The sequence below is a fragment of the Phoca vitulina genome, unplaced genomic scaffold (genome assembly GCF_004348235.1).
Source record: "Phoca vitulina isolate PV1807 unplaced genomic scaffold, GSC_HSeal_1.0 scaffold20, whole genome shotgun sequence".
Taxonomy (NCBI): domain Eukaryota; kingdom Metazoa; phylum Chordata; class Mammalia; order Carnivora; family Phocidae; genus Phoca; species Phoca vitulina.
The window spans coordinates 9,039,734-9,061,417 of NW_022589723.1; the positions used below are offsets into that span (position 1 = coordinate 9,039,734).

Genomic DNA, 21,684 nt, shown 5'->3' on the forward strand with positions numbered 1-21,684 from the left:
CCCACACACCATCACACAGGCACAGTCTCACATACCCACTAAGACATCCCGGCAGTCCCCGCACACCCAGCTCTGGGAACACAGGAAGTAGAATTCAGGGAGGAGGGAACCTAAATTCTGGAAAGCCTTCTACAGAGGGAGTGGGGAGAACAGAAGGCAGGAGAGAGGAGGGCAGAAGGACGAGGAAGGCACAGGGGAAAGTGGCTACTGAGACTCCAAGCTTGGTGAGGGGATGTCAGCACCAACCGGACCCTAGGGAGGACAAACTGCACAAAGGAATGGGGGGGTGGGCGGACAACAGCCCAGACTCTGAGGCCCAGAGGGAATCAGAGAGGGGAAATTTTCTGAGAGCCACTGGTTCAGTGCAGCTCCTTGAGTCCAAATTAAGCCCAAAGCTGGGAGTCCGAAGGCCCCAAAAAGCGGGATCTCGGACCTGTTGCGAACTTCAGGACTGAGATGGGAGGCGAGTCTGGAGAGCCCAGCTTAGCACGTGGTTCTGTCCCAGAAACTAAAAGGTCTGCGCAGCGTGACCCGGGCTTTAAGAGAACAAGGGAGGGAATCGGGAAGTTTTCAGCAGAGCCCCAAAGCCCAGCCAGGGCCGGAGCGGGGGCGGGGGGGGGGGGGCGCGACCAGTTGTGACCACAGTGAGTGATCCAGGCTCCTTAGCTGCCTGTGCGGGATGTGGGCCAGGCCCATTAGGAGCGAAGGGGTCCAGGAGACCGGCTCTGAAGGTACGTGGATCGGGGCGCGAGCCGAGAGCATGAGCGTGTTATCACCCCCACTTTTGGGGGTATACTGAGGCCTGGGGGACGCAGCCGTTGCTGCTGTTCCACGTGTCACTTCAGACAGTCTGGAGCGGAGGGTTGAGGCGCCAGAGTTGACAGCTCCTTGCTCAGACCGCCCCTCCCCGCCCCCTTTTCCAGTTCCGCACTCCGCCCCAAACGGCGCCGTTCCCCTTTTAAAGAAGCGCCCGGGGCTCCCATCCTCGCCGCGCCAGCCCGCCCGGGGCTGCGGCGCCGTTGCCCTTTTAAGAACCAGCCGCCTTTAACTCTCTCCTAACGGGGCGTCCCGGCGGGGCTCGCGGCGCCCGACAGAAGCCCGCCTCCCCGCGCAGCACTTCCGGACCCCGGCGTCGCCCTTTTAAGAGGCAGCCCCCAGCAGCGCTCCCCCCGCCCCCTGTTGCCGGCGCGCGAGGTGGGGGAGCCCTGCTGGAGCGGAGCGCGCCGTCCGCGCGGCCACTGGAGACCGGGCGGCCGGCGGCCGGGCAGGCGGCGGCAGCAGCGGATGGGGACGCGGAGCCGGGCGGCTGTGGCGGCTGTGGCTGTGGCGGCGGCGGGGAAGCAGCTGACGGGCCGACGGCGGCGGCGGCGCTGGCGGCAGTGACTGGTCCAGGCCCCGGCGGCGGCTGCAGCGACGCGGTGGAGGGCTGCGGGCGGGCGCCGTGAGGAGCGGCGGCGGAGCGCGGAGCTGCCGGGAGCGGAGGGCGCCGGGCCGCCCCTTGTCCAGTCCTCGCAGGCCGCCAGGCCCCCTCCAGCCGGGGCCGTGGAGCACCGGGGCAAAGGCCGGGGCCCCCCCATGAAGGAGCGCGACGCGGCCCCGGCCGAGCGGGGCAAGCCGGCCACCTACACCGGGGACAAGAAGGCGAAGATGGCGGCCAAGACCAACAAGAAGTGGGTCCGGCTCGCCACCGTGTTCGCCTACGTGCTCTCCGTGTCGCTGGCCGCCATCGTGCTCGCCGTCTACTACAGCCTCATCTGGCAGCCGGTGGGCGCCGGGACCTCGGGGGGATCCGCCGGCCCGCCCCCCGGCGGCTCCAACGCCACCGGCCCGTCCGGGACTTCGGGGGCGGCGGCGGGGCCCAATGCCACGGGGTCGTCCCGCCGCGAGGCACCGCGCGACGCGCCCCCGCTGCAGGCGGCGCGGCCCATGCCTCCGGAGCCCTCTGCCGACAGTCCCCTGGCCGGGCCGCTGGAGCGGCCGCGGGGCCCGGAGGAGGACGAGGAGGAAGCGGCGGCGGCGCCGGGGAGTCGTTGAACCCCTCCGCGCCAGGGGCGGCCGGGAACCTTTCTCCCCTCCCCAAGCCCGGAGGCAGGACTTTGCAGCAGGACGGGGCGGGGAGCCCGCGGGAGTGACCCCCACGGGAATGAACGCTCTCCCTTCCCCGCAACGATCACTAGCTCGCCCCGAGAGCGGGTGGCCTGCAGCCCGATCTTCAGCCAAGGGACCACGATTCGCCGGGGGCTCGGGGTTTGGTCTTCCTAGGACCGTGCTGCGCCAGGGCCCTGAGCCATAAAGGGAATGGGGGGAGGGGTGGGGAGATCCCAGCTCCTAACCCTTTTTCGCCGCTAGCTCTTGTGTATCCTATGTGCGGGAGTGACTCGGGCTTTCCCCGCAAGACTCAGGGGAAGGAGGGAGCTATAGGGGCTCTTTAATAAGCTGAAGCTCTCCAAAGGAGGGCACCAAAAGTAGTGGAGCTCAGGTACGTCAACCCAGTTGCAGTGGCCACAGATGCATTTAATTTATAGATCCCTGTATATAGTTGTTGACATATGCACTAGAAGCTATAATTACACAGAACTATATGTATCCTCCCACAACCCTGGGTAGCTACCCACTGATGGGGTCATGCAAGGGCTATTTGCTGGCCCCCAAAGTGCAGCTAGCCAGAAGGGCACAAACACTGGTTTTTTTGTTCTTGTTTTTGTTTTTCATCACCCACTCTATTCCCCCTATTTCAGAAAGATAGGTTTATGACCCTAAAGAGTATAATCATCCTTAGACTTGAAAGGACAGGGGAAAATCTTAGGAGAAGTAGAAGCTGTTTAGGGAGGGTGGAGAATGAACTAATCCCCTCCTCTTCCCACCCTAGTGCCCCCACGGAAGAGGCTTCCTGTTGTGGCCCTAAGTATCTGGATATGGGCCAGGGAAGAAGGAAGGGAAAGAGCAATGCCTCTGTGCTTCAATCCTTGGCCTTCTCACAGAGTTCTTTTAGGAAGAGCAAGCTTTTGTAAGTAGAGTGGCTCAAAGTGTTTTTATTTTATTTTCCCCTCCTCAAGATCTTGTCTTGTTCCAGTAATCACCCTTGCCTTCCCTCTTTCCTGAGCCTGTAAGTAACAGTGTAGCCCTGCAATTGGGGTGAAATCTGTTGTGAAACCAGAGCTCTGAGCACGTTTTATGGTTTTGAGTTGCATTATAGAATCAGAAAGGCTATAAGGTGGGCTTCAAGCTCAGGATTGTGCTTTGATGGCCAGTTAATGGACCAGCGTGGGAAAATTACATTGGTTTGTCTTTACCTCTCCTGATAAACCCTACTTATGTGCAGCCTATACTTCGGTGGAGATGAGAAACACCAAGGGAAGCGACATCTGTATAGTTCTGGGACAGCAGGAATTATACATCCTCCATTTGGATTCCATTTCCTTCTGCCACTTGCTTTTAGGCAATTGAGTGTGGGTAGTGACAAGATATCAAACCCCTTAGTGTTTCCTTTTTGGGAAATGAGGCACTTTAAAAAAAAAAAAAAAAAGACAAAAACTTATCCACCTGAGTCCTAAAACAGTTTGTCTCCAGTTTTCTGGCCTACACTCTAGTTAGCTCTGATCGAAGTTTACAGGACAGCAAGTCTTGCTTTAAGCCATGTTCTGTTGTGGGCAAGGTAACAGCACCTGAGCTGTCATAGCCTGGGAGCAGGCTGGGAGCACCCCCAAGGTGTCTTGGCTGGAGACTTCTGAGCAGCTGATGTGACTTTGGTCATTAGGAAGCCTTTGAGGCCTTTTTAAATTTTTGGTGGGGGTCTGGGGGTGGGGAAGAAACATAAAATGCCACTTTATAACTTCAATAATAGCCTGTAATTTATATTTATTGTGTGAATTTTTAGTCCTATATTTTAATAATTTGTAAATTGATCTCTTATTCCAAGAATCCTTTGAACTTGCAGGAGGACATCTGGGAATCCAGTCCCCTGTCCCCATCCCTGCATTCTGGACTGCTGAATCCACTTTGGGATGGATCAAAGAGTCTAGAGAGACCACTCGTAGGTCCAGCTGCTGGCCTCCTGACTCTAAAGCCTGCACTGGAATTGGGACATTAGCTGCAGCTCCAGCTGTGAACATGACCAGAGACATTATTTATAATTCAGCCATTTAAGATATACCTGTCCTCAAAAAGTCCTGTATATTTTTTAAAAGTTTTATTTTTCAGGTGAACAAAAATACATTCTAAGAACTCTACATAAGCCTGTGTAAGTTGACCATTTCTTTTTCGTACCCCTTGGGGAAGGAGTAGAGGTTGGAAGAAGAGCTGGTCCGAGAGGTGGTGGATGGATGTTGATGAATAGGTGTAGGAGGAAAAAGCAATTGCCCTGATGTTCTCTGTGCCTGATGGCTTGACTGAATTGATTAGTGAAGGGTAGCAGGAATGCGTCTTAGTCGGGAAGCAGTCATGGGGTCAGATGAACAGTGATAGCTAGCTCAGCCACCTTTTACCAACCTTTAAAAACGTTTAAAACGTTCTGCATTTAAAGGACTCTGAGCAGATGCCTAGCTGAGGACACTAAGGGACCAGTGAGTATACATATTAAATTATTACACCCCCCCCCAAAAAAAAGGGTTCTTACAAACACCGAGCTGGCTGAGAGCTGGGGCGAGGATGAGCCGCCTGATAGCATCACTGTTCCCACCGTTAAGCCATCGGCCCCTGCAGAGTTCCAGAAGCCCTAGCACGGGGAGGGACGCGCTGATGCACCCGCAGCGGCTGGTCAGAGCTTTGTCTACAGGGGAGCAGGCGAGAGAGCCAAACGGCTGAGAGAAGGTGTAGGTTGCTTCAAAGGGGAGGCTTTTTCTCCCCCTAAAGCAAACAATAAAAGGCATGTGGGTGAAAAGGAAAATATGAGGGATTAGTTATGCTGCAAAATACATGGCACACAGTTGAGCTGAGCTCATTACCAGACAATGCTGCCCAGTACAAAGCGGAGTGAGAAGCCAGTGTCGGTGGGGCCCCCTGAGGCCTGCACTTCTCCGGAGCTGTTGGGGGGTAGCTTCTGTGCTTTTACATCACCTTGTAGTCTGCAGGGGAGCCTGGAAAAAGTCCGCCCTTCTTTTATTTCCCTCTTCAGCCTACACAATGGCTTTCTGTGAGAGGGCTTGGTAAGGCAGAGCAGAAGGGAAGTGAGAGAGTTTCCAGGGTTCTTCTGGTCACCCCCCCTTTGTGTAGATGGTGACATGTGGCTTTTGCAGTCGCACACGGCTTCACACACTGGACACATACGGCAGTGTGTGCGGCAAGGGCCTGCTGGCCAGAGCAGGTTCGGGTCGGTGGGGAGACGTGGTTGGAACAGCTTTATTTTCACGGGTTAGACCTGAGCTGCAAAATTGCCCATCAGGAAGGAGAGGTCTGTGCAAAAGGGTTACTTTCCTTTAACTGCTTTGCCCCTGGACAGCCAGGATAACTTCCAGGTGTTTACTTCTATTAGAAGTCCCCGTGTGCATTTACTCCCTGGCGGCCTGAGGAGATCATCCTCTCTTGAAAGTGAAGTTTCGGAGGGTGAAGGATCAGGAGTTTGCTGAGCTGTTTAGACTCAGTTTGTGTTGGAATCCTTTCTTTCCCCAGTGATGCTGAGGTGCAGAGAAGTGTTTCTCTGAAGTTTGAAGCATAAGAAATACTTTTCTTCCTAACAGCTCTAGATTTCTGCACAGTATGAGACCACAGCTTGGGAAGATTTTCTGTCTACCTTGTTTTTCAGTTTTCACCAGGGAATTCTAAGATACCATGTTCTTCAGTTGAGTATTTATATCCTGTTTTGAAATGCTGAGCGGAGAGCATCTACTTGTTTCTACATGTTTCTTTAAGGGGAACCGAAAGGTCAGGTCCTGAGCTTTAGGGCTACCACAGCTATTTAAAAAGGGTAATAATTGTCCTCCCCTTCCTGTCTGCAGAGAATGGAGGTATTTCTGGAATTGCAGTGCAATAACAAAAGGGCCACAGCTGTATACTTTTGTTTTTGTCTCCCTCAGTGGAGGGGGGGTGGACCCCAATAGCTTTGCTTGTTTCACGGGACCAGCACTAAGCTCGGTGCCTGGCACGTAGCAGTAGGTGCTCAGAGGTTGTTGGTCGTCTGGTTGATCATTGTGTTAGAAAGAAGTGGCCCTAGTATCAGTGTGGTGTCACTGTTGTAATCCATTTGTGTCCCCGCATCCACAGCCCACAGTCTGGTTCAGGGGAGTAGACGGCTAAAGAGAAGCCCTGCAGACCACAGCTGCACCAGCCATTCTGCCCACAGTCTCTGTTTCCAGGGTGAAGGAGTTGGGCCTGGCCTGCCTGGTCTTTCCAGGCCCCAGAAGTCCACAGCTCTATCCCATGCAGTGCTTAATGGAGGCAACACAGAGTACGTGGCCCATTCGTTGTCCCCTCTGTCCTGACCCTATGGCCCAATGCTGAGCTATAAAAATACCTGCTTTCTCGACAGTTTTTGGTCACATCTGTTTTACTTGCTGACATAGCTTGTGGGTTTCTGCTGCCAGAAAACCTGTGTTAGACTCTTTGTTCCCTCCAGTAGCTAATTTAAAAAACACAAAAACTTTTTTTTCCCTTTAACCACACACCCAGACTCTACCAAGCTCTCTACCCTCAGTGCAGAAAAAGCCGTGGCTCCAAGTCCTACACTGTGTACATGAGCCACCTGGTTAGTAAGGAGCACCTGGGCAAGACGAGTTTCCGTATATTCTATAAATATTTGTTAATATAAGGGACCAGAAAATTCCCACAAAATTCTCACCCTCAAGAAATTTACAGTCATGCCAACAAGAATCTACCTTTGTTACAGCCCTGTTTCCTTAAATTCGAGAAGCTGCTTTTACAGTAGCTTTTCAGTTAAACAGCAATATGATTCTAACTTACCTTAGAATATTTTCCACGAACCACTACCATTAATCCAAGAACTATTTACTTAGTGCCTACAGTGTGTCAAGTAAGGCCTCAAAAGCCCCCAAACCGACTTGTCCAGGAAAACAATTCCGTTGATTACCAAGGCATTCCTTTTAAATCTACCTCTCTCTGCTCCCTCTGTGTTCAGATTCATGAGCCCAGGTCTCTGCCCAGCTTGTGACCTGGAGGCCCCCCTCAGCTCCCTGCTGGTAGTCTGGGCAGGATTGCGTCACGGCAGTCAGCCTCTGTGTGCGTGGCCAGCTCACGGCTTCACGAGGACCTGGGGCTGGGGGGCAGGCCGTGGGCTCTCGGAAGGGATGCTGAACTGGAAAATAGGAAACTTGCAGACTTGGTAATGACCCTGGTTAGGGCCTTGGCCCTGCTTTTCCTCCTAACCCAATGGGAATTCGTGAGAGCAACTGGAGGGAATCGATATGACAGGGCTTGGAGATCTGGGGACTAAAAGTACCATGTATACGTAGGAGGTAATAGATTTTCAAGTGAGTGTCCATCCCTTTGGGCAAAATGATGCCTGGAAAGAGACGTGAAGGGGCAGGTGGTAGACGTTACACCCCGCGCCCAGAGCATCCGCGTCAGCATCACCTCGGAACTTGTTAGAAATGCCATGTCTTAGGCCCCCTCCCAGACCAAATGAATGAGAGCTTCAGAGGGTGGAGCCCAACTTTGTGTTTTAACTAGGCTTCCAGGTGATTCTGACAGTAAAATCTGAGAACCACTGGCCCAGACTCTCCCTCTGATTCTGGAACTTAGGGTTTAGGTATTTCTGTTTTGACAGATGGCTACAAGGTGACTTTTGACCTTTCTTCTTGGTTGAAGCCAGCTGCCCTGCTGGGGAGAAAGGAAACACCGTATCCCCAGAGTTTGTAAGAAAAAGGGAAAAAAGCCTGCGTTCTTGGTTATTTTTGAAGGTGCCGGGAGAACTCGCCCCGGAGAGCTCGTTAAGAAGGACGCAGGCCTGCAAGAGTCCACTCTCCCCTCCCACAAAGGTACTGATGTGTTTGCCTCCCCTCCTGCCCCGGGGCCTGCTGCTCTTCGAGTCAGTCCTTAAAAGGAGCAGTGGGTGCCACATTTGTTCTTTCTGGTGCCAGGTCTGTGCTGTTTCACTTCGCCGGCGTCAAGTGGATGCTTAATGAGAGGCTGTGACGCAGGCCTGCAGACTTGAGAGAAAGCAGCCTCAGTCTGTGCTTTCTGCAGCTAATCTCCCTGCCTTCCCAGCCTCGGGTTCTCGCCTCGGTGAGGTTGTGGTCACCCAGGGGCAGCCCCCACTCAGAAAGAGCTGCTTGCTGGGGTCTGTGCATACTGATAAGTGACTGGAGAGGCAGAGTGAAGTGGTATCTTTAGTTTCTCCTATTCCCTTGACCCCCCCTTCCTGACCTAGTCCCCAAAATAAAAAGAGATAGATAGCCACATGGGGATTGTAGCCATTTCCTTTATGGGTTTTTTTTTTTTCCGGGGGGGGGGCATCGGGGGTGGCTAGTACCATCTTTTCCTGTTTTTTCCTTTTTTTTTTTTAAGATTTTATTTTTTTATTTGAGAACGAGAAAGAGAGAGACTGAGAGAGAGCAAGCATGAGCAGGGGGAGGGGCAGAGAGAGAGGGAGAAGCAGACTCCCCACTGAGCAGGGAGCCCGATGTGGGGCTCAATCCCAGGACCTGAGATCATGACCTGAGCCAAATGCAGATGCTAAACTGACTGAGCCCCCCAGGCGCCCCCATCTTTTCCTGTTACTCCTGTCCCTGAGGCCAGCGTTGGGGCTGGAGTTGACTGGTGGTCAAACTCTCCAAACTTGCGCCTAGTTAGATAGCTAGGGATTCCCCAGTTACCTGTCCCTTGACCATAGGAAAATACAGTCATCTTGCTCATTTGGGCGAAAAAACCTTAACTCTGGGAGGCATAGAGCAAACCCCACAAGGGAGGTTTGATTCTGGGGAAAATAATAAGCAAAGACTGTGGTGGAGTCCATGAGATTACCACTGGTGTTAACGGAAGAAACGAGGAAATGCTGAGTTAGGAAAGTTGGTGTGTGGACTTAAGGGAAATGCTGAGGGCAAAGAATACCCCAGTAAGAGCAGGGTCACTTTGTGAGGCCCTTAACTCCAGTCGACTCCCCCAGGTGAATAAAGGAAGCTCACTGCCCTGGAAGGCTGAGTAAACTTTACAAACCATCCCTTATTTCCCTGAAGTGTACCAACCCCAGTGATGATGAGACCAAAAGAGGAGGTAAAGGAGAAAATCGAAAACAAAGTAGACAGAGATCAAACCAAATAGCTACTTCATTTATTCAACACATTTGACTGAGTGCCAGGCTACTGTTCATAGAGTGCCTACTTAGTGGGCGGGGCATGTTTTGCATACTCTTTAATTTTCTTGACAACACTTCAAGGCTGTTACTGGCCCCATTTTGCAGATAAGGAAACTGAGGCTTTGGGGAGTTAACTTGATCAAGGTCGCCCAGCTAGCTGATGACAGACTTAGGTTAAGATTCAGTCTGTTGGATTCCAAGGCCCATGTCTATTCCACTCTACCATGCTGCCAATCCTCCAAAAACATACCTCCCTTGCAATCTGGTCTGCTGCTCCCTTCTGCCCAGGTGATAGGGGCTCAGGACAGAGCTATCTTCTGCCCTTTCCGCCCTCCTTGTTATGAGGCCTTAAGTCAAGCTGTCCTCTCCCTGCTCTGCGGAAAGCTTCCTTCTCTGTTCCTCCAGCTCTGTGCCTGCGTTCCTTAGAGCTCTGTCTCATGAAGAACTTCCCACCTTTGAGGAGAGTCTTGTCAGTTGGTTGGAGAAGAGGTTCTGAGAGGAAGTCTCCCAGCCAGGCCTTTAAACAAGGGAGCCAGGAATTGCTACAACCAGGCTTCCGTGGCCCTGAGGTTTGTGGAGGGGTATCCATGCTTCCCTCCTGCTCCATAGCTGGTTCCATCTGAGGGGAGGAGGGTGGCCACCGTAGCTGCTGGCTCCCTTATCCTGAAGAAGGGCTCCCCCTTTTTTTGAGAAAAGCTCAGTGATACTTGCCTGGCATTACAGTCTTCCTATGGGGAAGATGTCCTGGGCCAGTCTCCACACTCTCCAAGCCCTAGTGACTCCCAGGACATCCTAGGAGAGAAGCCCTCTTTCTCGATAGCCCTTCATAACCCAGCTTTCTCTCCTGCTTAGGTCCTGTTGTGAGGGCTGAACCAGAATTCTGCCCGAATGCTAGATCCCCATCCCACAGTCAAACATACCTTGGCCTACACTCCCTAACGAAGGCCCATCTGTGCAGTTGGGAGCACTGGGGGGTTGGTGAATAGTTTGTGAATCTTAGAATTCAAATTCTTGATCATGATTATTTTTGGAGACATCTGAATTCAAGGGCTCTGCCTGAATCTGCTCTTCCCCAGCTCCATCCTTTGGGTCATGGGTCAAGTCCAGGGTCATGCTCCAAGTGCATCTATGGATGACTGGAGGGCAAGAGGAAACTTGAGCTTGGAGTCATTTGCCTTTACCTATTCATGTCTCACAGGGGTCTTCTTCCTACGTGCATAAGAATATTCCCAAGCCTTTTCAAAATTCCTCTAATCAACCCCAAACCAACCTCTTCCACCCCTTCACCTCATGCCATTCCCAACCAACTTCCTCACTCCCCACTACAGGAAGTTGGCACCACCCACTCACTGGCCTCTCAAGTGTCTTCCCAGGTGCCTCAGCTTTCCACCCGACTCTGAAGCCAAGAAGCTCCCACCTGGTGGGGGCAGCCCTTGCCGGGTCCCCGATATAGCCGGCAATGAGTCCTCAGAGTCTAGAGTCTGTCAGCCCCTAGCCCTCCGTAGATTCTAGTCCAAACCCTTGCTACTCAGCCTGTGGTCCAGAAACCAGCAGCACAGGTGTCACCAGGAGCCTATTAGAAATGCACATTTCCAGGCCCACCGCAGACCTACTGAATTAGAATCTGCATTACTCTGCACCCTCACGTGTGAGGAGCACGCTGATCTGCTGACAAAACACCCTGTCCTCACGCTTCCTGAGTAGAGGGGGTGGAAGGTGGAGCAGGAACCATTGAGGAAGCCCCAGCTGTGACCCCACAGTTTAGCCCTCACTGACAAGGGAGCATCCTTGGGGATGATCTAGACACTCCCTACAGAAACCAGAGAGGCTGGGGAGGCCCGGGACCCTCAGCCGAGAGGAAGAGCCCCCGCAGGGCCAAAGAGGAGGGGAGCAGAGGGGGCCACAGGGGGAGAGCCACGCGTGGTGAGGGAGGAAGGGGCACCTGCCTTTTCGAGCAGAGGTGAGATGGTTCTCTCTGGGCTCCTACCACCGGCGCCAGCTCCCGCCAGGCTCTGCCAGCCAAGAGCGGCTCCTGCCGTGCGGCCTGGGGCTGCGGGAGGACTGGGTTTCTCCCTCCCTCTTGCTGGCGGAGACATCATTGCCCACCGGCCGCACTGCCGCTAGTGGGTGCTCAGGAAATGTTTGTTGAATCGAGAGGAAGCCACAGCTTGTGTGGCGTCTGAATAATTCACCAGCCGTGGGCCTCGGGGGAGGGGCGGGGACGGAGACTAAGTAGGAAAGACGCCTCCCGAAGTTGTACTGAGCTAGAGTCACTTTCTCTGTCCGTTGTCTGAGTCCTTGCTTTGGCGTGCCCGCGGTGCAGGGGAGGTGTGTGTGTGGGGGGTAGGAGATGGCAGGAAATGGCCCTGGGCTACCCCCTGCACCCCGCTGATGCTGTCTTGACGGTACACTTGCTGTCTGACCTGGGTGTGGGGGAGGGTATCCCTGATGATGAGCTCGCCACCCTCCTGTGGGGAGAAGAGGCTGTCCTCTCCCCACCCCACCCCAGGCCGTTTCAGAGAGGAGCCCTTTCCAGGGACCCTCTCTTTTGCGGAGGAAACCTGAGCTCTGCTCTTCTGTCCCCAGCTCAGTCCCTACCTGCTGTGGCCTCCCTTCCTTCGAGGCTCAGCCTCCTCTTCCAGAAAGGCTAGAGGCTGCCAGCTGATGGCTGAGATTCCCCTGCTTGGGCCATCCTGGGAGTTTGGGGCTGTGTGTCCCCTGGGTGCGAGGCAGAGGCAGGGGAAGGGGCTCAGGCCTGGACTGGTCCTGCCAGCCACCGAGGCTGCCCGCACCTGAGGAGCCAAAGCCGCAACTGGAAAGAGAAGCCAGGCCTCGGGGGTGACAGAGGCCAGGAGAGCTAGGTGCCGAGTGCTTCTAAGCCTCCAGTTCTTGCCATGGCAGGGAAGCTTGTGGCCTCGGTGGCAGTGGACCCAGGACAGGGCTCAACAGCCTCAGAGACCAGGGGTGGCATAGGAATACACCAGGAGCTTTACCTGCAGGTAAAAACACACCTATGCACGGGATGTGCCCATGAGGGGCAAAGAAGGACAGCTCCTTGCCCTCCCAATGTCACCCCACTAGAGAGTTTGCCCAGCTGCTCAGACTGCCACAAGCCACCAGCATCCAGATACTCATCGCACGCAAGAGTCCTGCCTGCGTTCTTCCCTCCTCCTCTCCCCAGCCTGGCCCCCGTGCTCCCAGGAGCTTTGCTCAGCATCTTCCTGCAGGGCCAGGCCGTCCTGTCCTGCTTCTCACACCTCCTGGGCCCCTTGCCCTTTGGCTCATTCCTCTGGGGGGCCTGCTTCGTGGTGCCAAGCCCTGCTGGGCCCCAGGCTTGCCAGACCTGTCTTCTCTGGGCTCTAGCGGCCCTGCTCCTTGTGGCTCAGAACAAGTCCGTACTTCCGGCTCAGCCTGGGGGTCACTCCACCCCAGGAGCTGCTCGGAACCATCCGGCGAGGGCACAGGGTTCTCCTGGGCCCCGGGCCTTGAAGTGAGCGTGCACATACTCTCCCCGGACCCGGGGCTACTGGCCCCTCCTAGAGAAAGGTCAAGGGGAACCAAGTCTGTGCTTTGTGGAGAGCCAGGGACTGGACTGGCTATGGAGGCTCCTGACCCCCTTTTTGGCCCCCCTGGGGATCCTGGGGCTGGGCTGGTTGCTGGGGCACTTGTGGGTCGGCCCAGCTCCAACCTGCTCTGCTTCTGTGAATGCTCCTCCTCACTCCGAGTCTTTCTGGTACTTTGGCTTCCCTGAAACAAGACATTGGCCCTGCTGGCTGGCGGATTCAGAGCTCATGTCCCTAGCCCGCCCCATCCTGTTCCCAAGCACCCACCTCCTGGCTCTCCAGCTCCTCCTTGTCTTCCTTCGTTTCCCACCTGTAGGAACACAGCACGTAGCAGGCCCTGCTCCCACCCACGGCCCTTCACATCCGTGGCTCGGTAGCCAGTGGCCCCTGTTCTTAGGGAGCAGCCAGAGCTGGACCAAGGCCCCAGGAGGCGTCCCTTCCAGCCTGACCTTGTTCCCCAGCCAGCCATTTCCTCTGAACACCACCCACTTTAGCGCCATCCCAGGTCCCCAGCTGCTGTTTGTGGCCAAGCCCGCAGCACCTCGAGTTCCGTGGGGACTCTGGACGTGTCCCTGCCTGCACTGCCTGGGAAAGGCATGCCCAACTTCCCCGGGGGCGGGGGCGAGGCAACTGCTGTAATTCCTGCCGGCCTCCCCACCCCCAACCTCATTAACCTGCCTCCAGGCAGCCCCAAGGGCTGGAGCAGACACCTGGACCAGTGCTGGGCCTGACCTCCCAGGGGCAAGGGAGATCCAGGAAGCCCAGATGCTTCCCCTGATTTTGCCCGCTGCCACCTGTTACCTGCGGGCCCTGCCGGTCAGCCTCTCTGTCCCCTGGGCTTTGCTTCGTGTGGCCAACACCACTGAGGGTCTGCTGGGTTGCGCACCCCGAGTAGTACCACCTGCAAGAGATGGTCCACAAATTAAGGAGAGAAGAGGGTCATGGCAGCCCAGCTCCTTCACCAGCTCATGCGACCCTGCTCCTTCTCTCCCAACTCACCTTTACCATCAAGGTACAGTGGTGGGGGCTGTGACTTCCGGTGGCTCCTGGGACCTAAGTGAGGCAAAGGAAATGGAGAAAGAGTGGGGTGATAAAGGATCCAAAGCAGTAACACCAGTCTTCCAGGACTGGGAAGCTGTCAGTCTTTCTCTTGGTCCAGGTGTGGATCTTCTGACTCCCCAAAAGATCCCAGGTCTGGGGATCAAGAGGGCTGGGTCCCTGTGCTCCCTTTGCCATTCCTGGCTAGGCAGCTGGCGGAGTCTCTCCAGCCCCAGCTTCCTCATGTGTAAAACCAAGGGGACTAGCCATTCTAAAAGCTCTGTTCCTATAACGGGCCAGGGGCAGGGAAATGAGCTTTCACCCATGAGGGACCAACTTCAAAAGGATCCCAGTGCAGACTTCTTGTGAGCCTCCTCCCCAGACCTTCTGGGGCCAGAACCCAGGGGAGGAGCTGTGGGTTTGGAGGGTGGGGAGGTGCCCTGCTCTGATAATGAGGGAGAGGAAGTAAGATGTTCTTCCATGCCTCCTTCCAGCTCCAAAAATAAGTGGCACACCAAGAGACAGAGATAGGAGAGGAAGCACGGGGCGGGGGGGCTGGGGGGGGTAGGGCTGTGATAAAAGCCAAGGAGGGAAAGGGGGTGAGGTGGGTCTTGGCTCACCCCTGGTGCTGCCCACCCTGGCCGGACCCTCTTCCCAAGGCTTGCCGGAGTCCTGTAGCCTGTGGAGCCAGAAGGTCAGGCTTCTTTGGGGTGGACACAAGCTACAGCAAGACCCACGAAGCCACTGCCTCCCCCAGCCCCAACCCCAGAACCGACGGCAACAAGATGATGGTGGGCCCAAGAAAATGGGGGACCCGGTGCCCACCCTGAGCCCAAGGTCCCACCACAGGGCCCGGGCAGACCCTTAACCACCCTGGAGAGGGTCCCACCAGCCCTCCAAGAAGCATCCGCAGTTAGTCCTACCCCAAGCCCCACAAGCATGTCAGTCCAACGAGCTGCCCAGCCCTGCCACCCACGTGGGCTTGGCCTTGTCCAGGTCCCATGGGCGGCGCCAGTCACCCTGTGCGTCTCTATGCCTGGCCACGCGGGCCAGGTCGATCTGCTCCCGCTCCTGCTTCCACTGGGCATAGTCCCAGCCCACCTCCACGGGTCCCCCCACGGGCCGGTGGGGAACTGGGCCTGGGACCAGGCCTGGACTCTGGGGCTCCCGAGCACCCTGCAAGGAGAAGACACTCAGCACCATGGGGAAGAAGCAGGAAGCCTTGGACTTGGAGTGGAAATCTGGATATTACCAACCCCTGCCCCTCAAGGTTTTGACATCCCCATCTAAAAATGAAATCCGTTCCATCTCTGACACGTTCGTTCGCCATAGGCACGGTTTCCACCCCCTTGTTAGCTGTGTCTTTGGGGCAAGTTACTTAACCTCTCTGTGTATCATTTCCTCATCTGTAGAATGGGGCTAATAATAGCGCCTATCCACTGGGTCGTTGCAGGGGTGTGTGGACAGGCCCAGAGTGGAGAGGCACCCAGCCACGGTGAGCAAGAGCCAGGACTGGGGGCTGCTGCCACCTAGAGGTCACACCTGGCACACGGCCCACCCCAAGGCCCCCACCTGCTCGCCATCAGAGATCCAGTTAGGGTAAGGGGCTGACCTCTGACATACCCCATCAGGGTAAGGCCCACCCAACGTGGAGACGGGCCAGAGAAAGGAAGAAAGGGTGGGAATTCTTGCTGGTGCTGCCTGGGCGATGTCCCCAGAGATAGGGGACATAAGTGACTCAGCTTCTCCGCCTCCCCCAAATGATGACTGCCACTTTCACGTCCCCGTTCCCTCTTGAAGATGTACTTTCCGTGCAGAATCCGAGCTGATGGCCATCTGCATGGAGGGGGTCCGGCCCAAGCCCCTTCCACGTGACCCTTCTGCGCCCTGGTTCCTTGCTCTGGTGGGCTTCTCACTTACGATCCGTTTGGCCTGGGGGGAGGCGGGATGGGCAGTGTGGCACAGCCTGGTCAGAAGAGGCTGCTGGCCTGATTCCTGGGTTTCCCCCACCCACCCTGCTCACCTCAGCTTTGTTTTCCATGGTCACAGCCAGCTCTACCCGTTCCCCCAGGCAGAAAGTACCAGTGTGGTCCTCCACCTCCTCATCCTCAAGCATCTCATCGGCTGCTCCAGGTCTGAGGGGTCTTGCCCAGTTCCGGCTGACCACCCGCTTCCCCTGCAGAATGAGATGTCGTGCCCTCAGACCACATGGCCAGTGCTGAGCAGGAGCTGGGGACGGAGTCCTCTGGGAGGTTCCCCAGGCTGGGTTCCAGCCCTGGCCCTCCCTGGAATGCCCACAGAGGAGCTGATTCCGTGGGGCATTGACATGCCAGTGGCATGAGGTTATCCAGGGACCGGGGCCACCCCGGGGTCCAAGATGCCACAGCAGCCTGTCATCTCTGAGCTGGGAAATCCAGAGCACTCAGACAATGGGGCTTTGTCCCTCAGACAGTGCTCCTGGCATTCAGCCCCCCTTCTCTGTCCCTCTAGGGTTGGGGGTTTAGGAATGGCCTGTGATTTGGAGCACGGGTACAGGGCTGCGGGGCCCCTAACTTTCACATTCACCTGGAAAAGGGCATGAGGAGGATTCTATTGGGTGGCCTTTCAGCTGTGGCCCTTTGGGGTCAGAGGGACCGCAGTGGGCTGGGCGGCCTCAGGCTGGGAGCTGAAGGGTGAGCCCCAGAACTGGAAGTGGAGGAAACAGAGGAGCGGGAACGGTTGTCCTTCCCAGACATGGGCTGGGCCTCCGGCACCTCACCACCCTCTCTCCCTGCAGGGGGGGGGCAGGGTGGGGGGGCTTACGCCGGGGACCTGGCTGATAGTGACAGTGAGGCCATCGGGTCGGAGGAATTCCGCTGTGGTCACGGCCATGCCCCCCTGCTCCGCCTGCCGCCGGTCTTCCTGGATCTCCTGCGGGAGGGCCCGGGGTCAGCACAGGCCATGGCCCCCCAGACGCACACAGACAGGCCTACACAGAGAGACACCAGTGGGACCACCAGGGGGCAGAGGCACCGCATCACAGCGTCCCCGAGAGCCTCGCAGACTTTCAGAGATGGACCACACCACCATAACTCTGGCCCCAGGCCTAGCGCCTGCAGGGAAAGACCCCGGTGCAGGGGTCTGGGGGTCAGACAGCAGTGCCAACCCCGCTGGTCCTCCCGGCCCCCGTCACGCCCCACTCACCTGGTACCTGCGTAGTAAGGCCTGGTTCTTCTTTCGAAGGGCAACGATCCTCCGATCCAGCTCAGCATCCTTCTCTTCCTGCCTGCTCATGGGTGACTCGGCTCCGTGAGGCCCCTGCAGAGGGCCGGTTGGGGGGTGGGGGGGCAAGCTCCTGACTGCTGGGCCCATCCCTTATCAGGCCCCTAACTTTCACATTCACCTGAGAAGCATATTCTTACCACGAATGGACGCCGGCCCCAGAGCTAGGCTCACAAGGGGAGATGGCACGTGGAAGGCCCCAAGTCCCCACCCTCCTGGGCTTCTCTGCCTGTCTCTCTGCCTCCTCAGGGGCTCGGGGCAGGGCCTTATACCCAGGCCTGCAGCTCCCAGCAGTGGGCTGCCCCTCCCCCCGGGCCCTCCAGGGAGCTCCACTGCTGAGCAGAGCCTGGAATGAGAGTTATAAATGGCTCTGGCAGCGGAACCTGCCGTGACTGGGAAGTTGCCAGGGGATTCAGGAGGTCGAGGGGGGGAGCCGCTCGGCTCCCAGGCCCAGAACCACAGGAAAAAGAGAGGCCCCGGCTGTGTCCTGGGCTCCCAGGCCCTGGGCCCCACTCCCCAGGCTTGTGCCCAGCCTGTGGGAAAGAGCGGCTCCCACGAGCCTGGCCTGTCCAGGTCTGGAGAGACAGCCAGTTCCGTGGGCGGGCCCAGCTGGGGAGCCACCCTAAGCAAGCCAGGCCTCTGCCCCGAGACCCCAGGTCTCTCCCTGTCTGGCCGCAGGGTCTCCATTGCAGCCAGTGCCCCTGCCCAGCCCCCCACCGGCCTAGGCACAGCCCTCGTCCTCCCAGGCCCAGCTGTCCCCAGCTGTCCCCAGCTGCCCCCGGAGTGTGAGGGCCTGGTGTCCCAGCCTCCGCCCCAGCCCCAAGAAGCCCCCCGCCAAAGGTGAGGTGCCACTCACAGCTGAGTGCATGGCAACAGTGGGCACCGAGAGAATTCCAGAGCAGCCCCGGGGGAGCCAGAGCAGGAGGGAAGCCGGAGCGCGGAGCCTACGGAGCCGGAGCCGGGCCTCTGCTGGCCTCTCCCTGCCGGCTTCACTGCTCAGCACACGAGATCATGTTGTGATTACAAAAGACTCCTCTGGGCTCCCAGCCAGGAATGCGCACCGCCACCCCCACCCATCCACTCTCAGAGGGCAAGGACCAGGGCGCTGGCCCTGCCCAGCACCTCTCCCAGCCCGGCCCAGCGTCCCCAGAGACACAGGCAGGAGCCTCTCTCTGGTGGGTTGAGCCCGCACAGGGGGCCTGGCTGCCCCAGGCCCTGCCTTCTCCGAGGCCCTATGCCCAGCCGAGCCCCAGCCTGCACCTACCTGCAGAGGGACAGGCAGCCAGCATAAGCGTCCATCCCTCCCAGTAGTGAAGAAAGGCCTACAGGGTGCAGCTGCGCCCCTCGGCCATCCTAGTCTGAGGGCCCCCACCTCAAATGAGCCTCCCTTTACCGTCCTTATCAGCTCAGGTTTAGCTAATTTGAAGGCATTGAGAAGCTTACCTCCCCTAGGCCACCAAATACAACTACGTACCTGAAATAACACCATTAGCCGTTCCTTTAGCTTGAACATCGTCTTCCCTGTGTTTTAAAGCACAGCCACTTCTGAGAGGCTCAGCTGTTCAAGTCTCCCCTCGGTGTGGGGAACTGGGCCCTCCTGCAGGGCCCGTGCTACCGCAGTCCGAGTCAACCACCAGCCTTCCCCACTCAGGGTCCTCACTCCGGGCCCTTCCTGGCCTTGCTCTCCACGTCTGGCCTTTCAGCCTCTCCCACCCCGAGAAAAGAAGCAGCCTTTCTCAGGAAAATCTCTCCCCAGTTCTTCCCAATACAGCTGAGGCTGGTCCCTCTGCCCAGGGGAGCAGCTTGCCTGGTGGTCCCACTCTTGGAGCCTCCAGGAGCTGGAGCTTGGGGTGCTGGGAGGGGGTCTCTGTATCAGGGGTACCTGTGGTCTCTTTTAATAGCTACAAGGCCCCAGCCTCCAAGCCCTAAAGGGAGGGTCAGAGGTCACTGCATCCCCCACATCCCTGATTGACCAGGCCTCAGTTTCCCTAATTCCATGCTCTGTCTCCAGAGCAGAAAGCCCCGCTGCTCTCTCCTTCCTCCCCAGACCAGCCCAGTCAGCCAGGGTTTCAATCTCTGTTCCCCTTGAACCGTGTCTTCCTGCCACCCTCCCACCCCCTCCACCGTTAGCCTCTTTCCCGGCCAGGCCTTCACACAGTACCCCTGGCCCCACACCCAGTCTCCACGGCCCCAGAGTTCCCATCCTGCTTGGAAATGCCACCACACTCTCTCTTCCTTTCCTGCCGGATATTCCCCCTGAGTCAGACTCCCAGCAATGGTGATGCACCCAGGCTCCTCTCCCTGAGCCAATCTCTGTCTCTCTGTCCTTCTCCCACCCTCTCTGCGTACTGCCTGAAACAGGCTGCTGAGTTCCAGCCTAGCCCCCGGAAGGCCAGAGGCAGGGCCCTGGTGGGGTGGCAGCCCAGCTTCCCACCACCTGCCCTACAATGTGTTGTTGGAACTGGGAGGCCTGCCCAGCACCAGCCTGGGATGGGGAGATGCACCAGCTGAGACCTAATGTTCTCCAGCATCTTTGGAACCCAGGCTCCCCAACCAGGCCTGGGGGGGTGGGGTGTAGCTACAGGGGCAAGGCCAGGTCAGCTGTGCTCCTCACTCCTGTTCCCAACTCTGTTGGGGCGGGACAGCCGCAGGGGGACAGGAGGCCTGGGTAGCAATCCGGCTGTCCCCTAGGGTGGGCGACCCGGCTCTCTGGAAGGGCCTGCAGGCAGAGACTCTCCTAACCCAGTGACAAAGGCCTCGGGGCCCATCAGGCTGCAGCCCCACGTGCCCAGGACAAACCAGTGATCAGATAGGACCCCACAGTCGCTGGCCCCTCCCTTCCCAAGTGTTACACAGTATGTCATACCTCAGAGCAGCCCCTACATTCTCCCATATTCTCCAGAGTCCAGTATGTGTTTATCTGCTCCCCCACCGGACAGAGGCTCTCTAAGGGCAGACATGGTGAGCCAAGTGCCTCCAGATCCCCAGGGCCTGGCACAGTGCCCTTAAAAACCACAGACCCTGAGGTGCCTGGGTGGCTCAGTCGGTTAAGCGTCTGCCTTCGGCTCAGGTCATGATCTCAGGGTCCTGGGATCGAGCCCCGTGTCGGGCTCCCTGCTCAGCTCTCCCTCTCCCTCTGCTGCTCCCCCTGCTTGTGCTCTCTCTCTCTCTCTCTCAAATAAATAAATAAAATCTTAAAAAAATAATAAAAATAAATACATCATAGATGCTCCCTCAGCACTTGCAGAGCAAATACACGTGTGAATAAGCCATGCTGTCCTGTGCAGGCCTGTAGGTATCCTACGCGTAGGCTTTCACTGCCTTTCTGCACCCAGAACACACGCAGCCTGAGGCCGGCGGCAGCAGCGAGCGCCCCTACAAAGTGTAAAGGCCGCTGTCTGGGGAAGGTAGGGGGAGACCACGTGTCTGTTACTCCCTGCCACCACTAGAGGACAGCAGAGTCACAAAGCCTGATGAAGTGGGGGTGCTCTTTCCCTTCTTCCCTCGGCTCCCCAGCTCCTCTCCCTCTGAGTCTCTCTAATCCCCAGACTAGAGAACTCCCAGCTCGGCCAGAGCAGAGAAGCGACACAGTTGTAGAAGCCTCATTTTACTGACGAGGAGGCCCAGAGAGGTAGCGGTATCGGCCCGGGGCACACAGCCTTTGCGTCACACCTGAGACCAGGAGCCAAGGCACCTGCCACCCAGCCAAGCACTCTCCTGCCCCACCCCACCCCCAGGCTGCCCTCGGAAGGCTGTTTCCACAGCAACTTCACCCTGTGCCCTCGTCCTCTCTACTCTGAGGTGGACCCGTTGTCCTAGCACCTCAGCCATGGGTCCTGGTCACATCTCTTCCCTGGCTGGTCTCCCACCCTCTCAGGTGGCCTGCCAGCTGGGCCCCCAGCCCCACACCGGGAGCTGACCATATTTGGGCGGTATTTGTGGTCTGTGGTTTACAGACCCCGAGCTCATCCTGAGGACAAGATGGCTGCAAGTCTGGGGATCGTCACTGAGGAGGAAAGAGGAGAGAGGTCTGCAGGGGAGGAAGGGACTCTCTGGACCACACACCGAGACTGGGAGCACAGACCTGACAGAGGCCCCACTCATGGGCTTCGTTCACTGCTTCCAGAATGGCTGCCCCTGCCCGTGGCTGATTAATAACATTTAAGCACTCCGGCCCTTGCCCGCCCTCAACCTCGTCCTAATATGAGGCAGAGTGGGATGCGGGAGTCCCGATTAACTTGACCCTCACTGGCTATATGACTTAGGTAAGTCCCTTATCTCTCTGGTCCCCATCTGCAAAATGTGGTGTACCTACTCCTCCGAGTCGTTGGCAGATGAAATGAAATAACATGTGATATCCACATCTGGAACAATGTGCGACCCAGAGTAGAGGTCAACATAGTTTGCTTCTTGCCTCAGGTGAGCATGGGAGCTACGTTCTGGATGCTACCACTGCAGCATCCTTTGAGGGGCCCCAAAGGCTGCCTCCTGCTAGCCTGCTGGGATCTGGACACACTGAAGCCCTCTGAAGTGTGAGGCTCACTTGTAACCTGGTGGGGAGATCCTGAGGCACCCCCT

General features: G+C 57.1%; 2 protein-coding genes across 4 annotated transcripts; one reads left to right on the forward strand and one right to left on the reverse strand.

Annotated features, from left to right (window-relative positions):
• The first annotated feature begins 1,417 nt into the window (after positions 1 to 1,417).
• Positions 1,418 to 6,539, forward strand: INAFM2 (InaF motif containing 2). Of its 2 annotated transcripts, none has more exons than XM_032417400.1 (2): positions 1,418 to 3,007; positions 3,920 to 6,539. In XM_032417400.1, the coding sequence occupies exon 1, from the start codon at positions 1,576 to 1,578 to the stop codon at positions 2,032 to 2,034; it is 459 nt and encodes a 152-aa protein (XP_032273291.1). In that variant the 5' UTR covers positions 1,418 to 1,575; the 3' UTR covers positions 2,035 to 3,007; positions 3,920 to 6,539. The 2 variants fall into 2 exon arrangements, with proteins under 2 accessions (XP_032273291.1, XP_032273292.1); XM_032417401.1 differs by having other exon boundaries at positions 3,938 to 6,539.
• Positions 6,540 to 8,637: 2,098 nt separating this feature from the next.
• CCDC9B (coiled-coil domain containing 9B) lies at positions 8,638 to 18,087 on the reverse strand. 2 transcript variants are annotated; one of them, XM_032417967.1, is made up of 11 exons: positions 17,963 to 18,087; positions 17,029 to 17,142; positions 16,648 to 16,755; positions 15,869 to 16,021; positions 15,652 to 15,777; positions 14,822 to 15,021; positions 14,466 to 14,524; positions 13,807 to 13,860; positions 13,609 to 13,708; positions 13,075 to 13,117; positions 8,638 to 12,991 (listed from the first exon to the last, which is right to left on the reverse strand). In XM_032417967.1, exons 1-11 carry the CDS (start codon positions 17,972 to 17,974, stop codon positions 12,455 to 12,457), a joined length of 1,506 nt encoding a protein of 501 aa, XP_032273858.1. In that variant the 5' UTR covers positions 17,975 to 18,087; the 3' UTR covers positions 8,638 to 12,454. The 2 variants fall into 2 exon arrangements, with proteins under 2 accessions (XP_032273858.1, XP_032273859.1); XM_032417968.1 differs by lacking the exon at positions 17,963 to 18,087 and having other exon boundaries at positions 16,648 to 16,813; positions 17,029 to 17,108.
• Positions 18,088 to 21,684: the final 3,597 nt, after the last annotated feature.

Coding starts and splice junctions, on each gene's coding strand:
- INAFM2 (XM_032417400.1), top strand. CDS start 1,576: ATGAAGGAGCGCGACGCGGCCCCGGCCGAGCGGGGCAAGCCGGCCACC.
- CCDC9B (XM_032417967.1), bottom strand. Junction 16,756..17,028: donor CCTTACTACGCAGGTACCAG/GTGAGTGGGGCG, acceptor GCCCTCCCGCAG/GAGATCCAGGAAGACCGGCG. Junction 13,861..14,465: donor CAGGGTGGGCAGCACCAGGG/GTGAGCCAAGAC, acceptor TGCCTCACTTAG/GTCCCAGGAGCCACCGGAAG.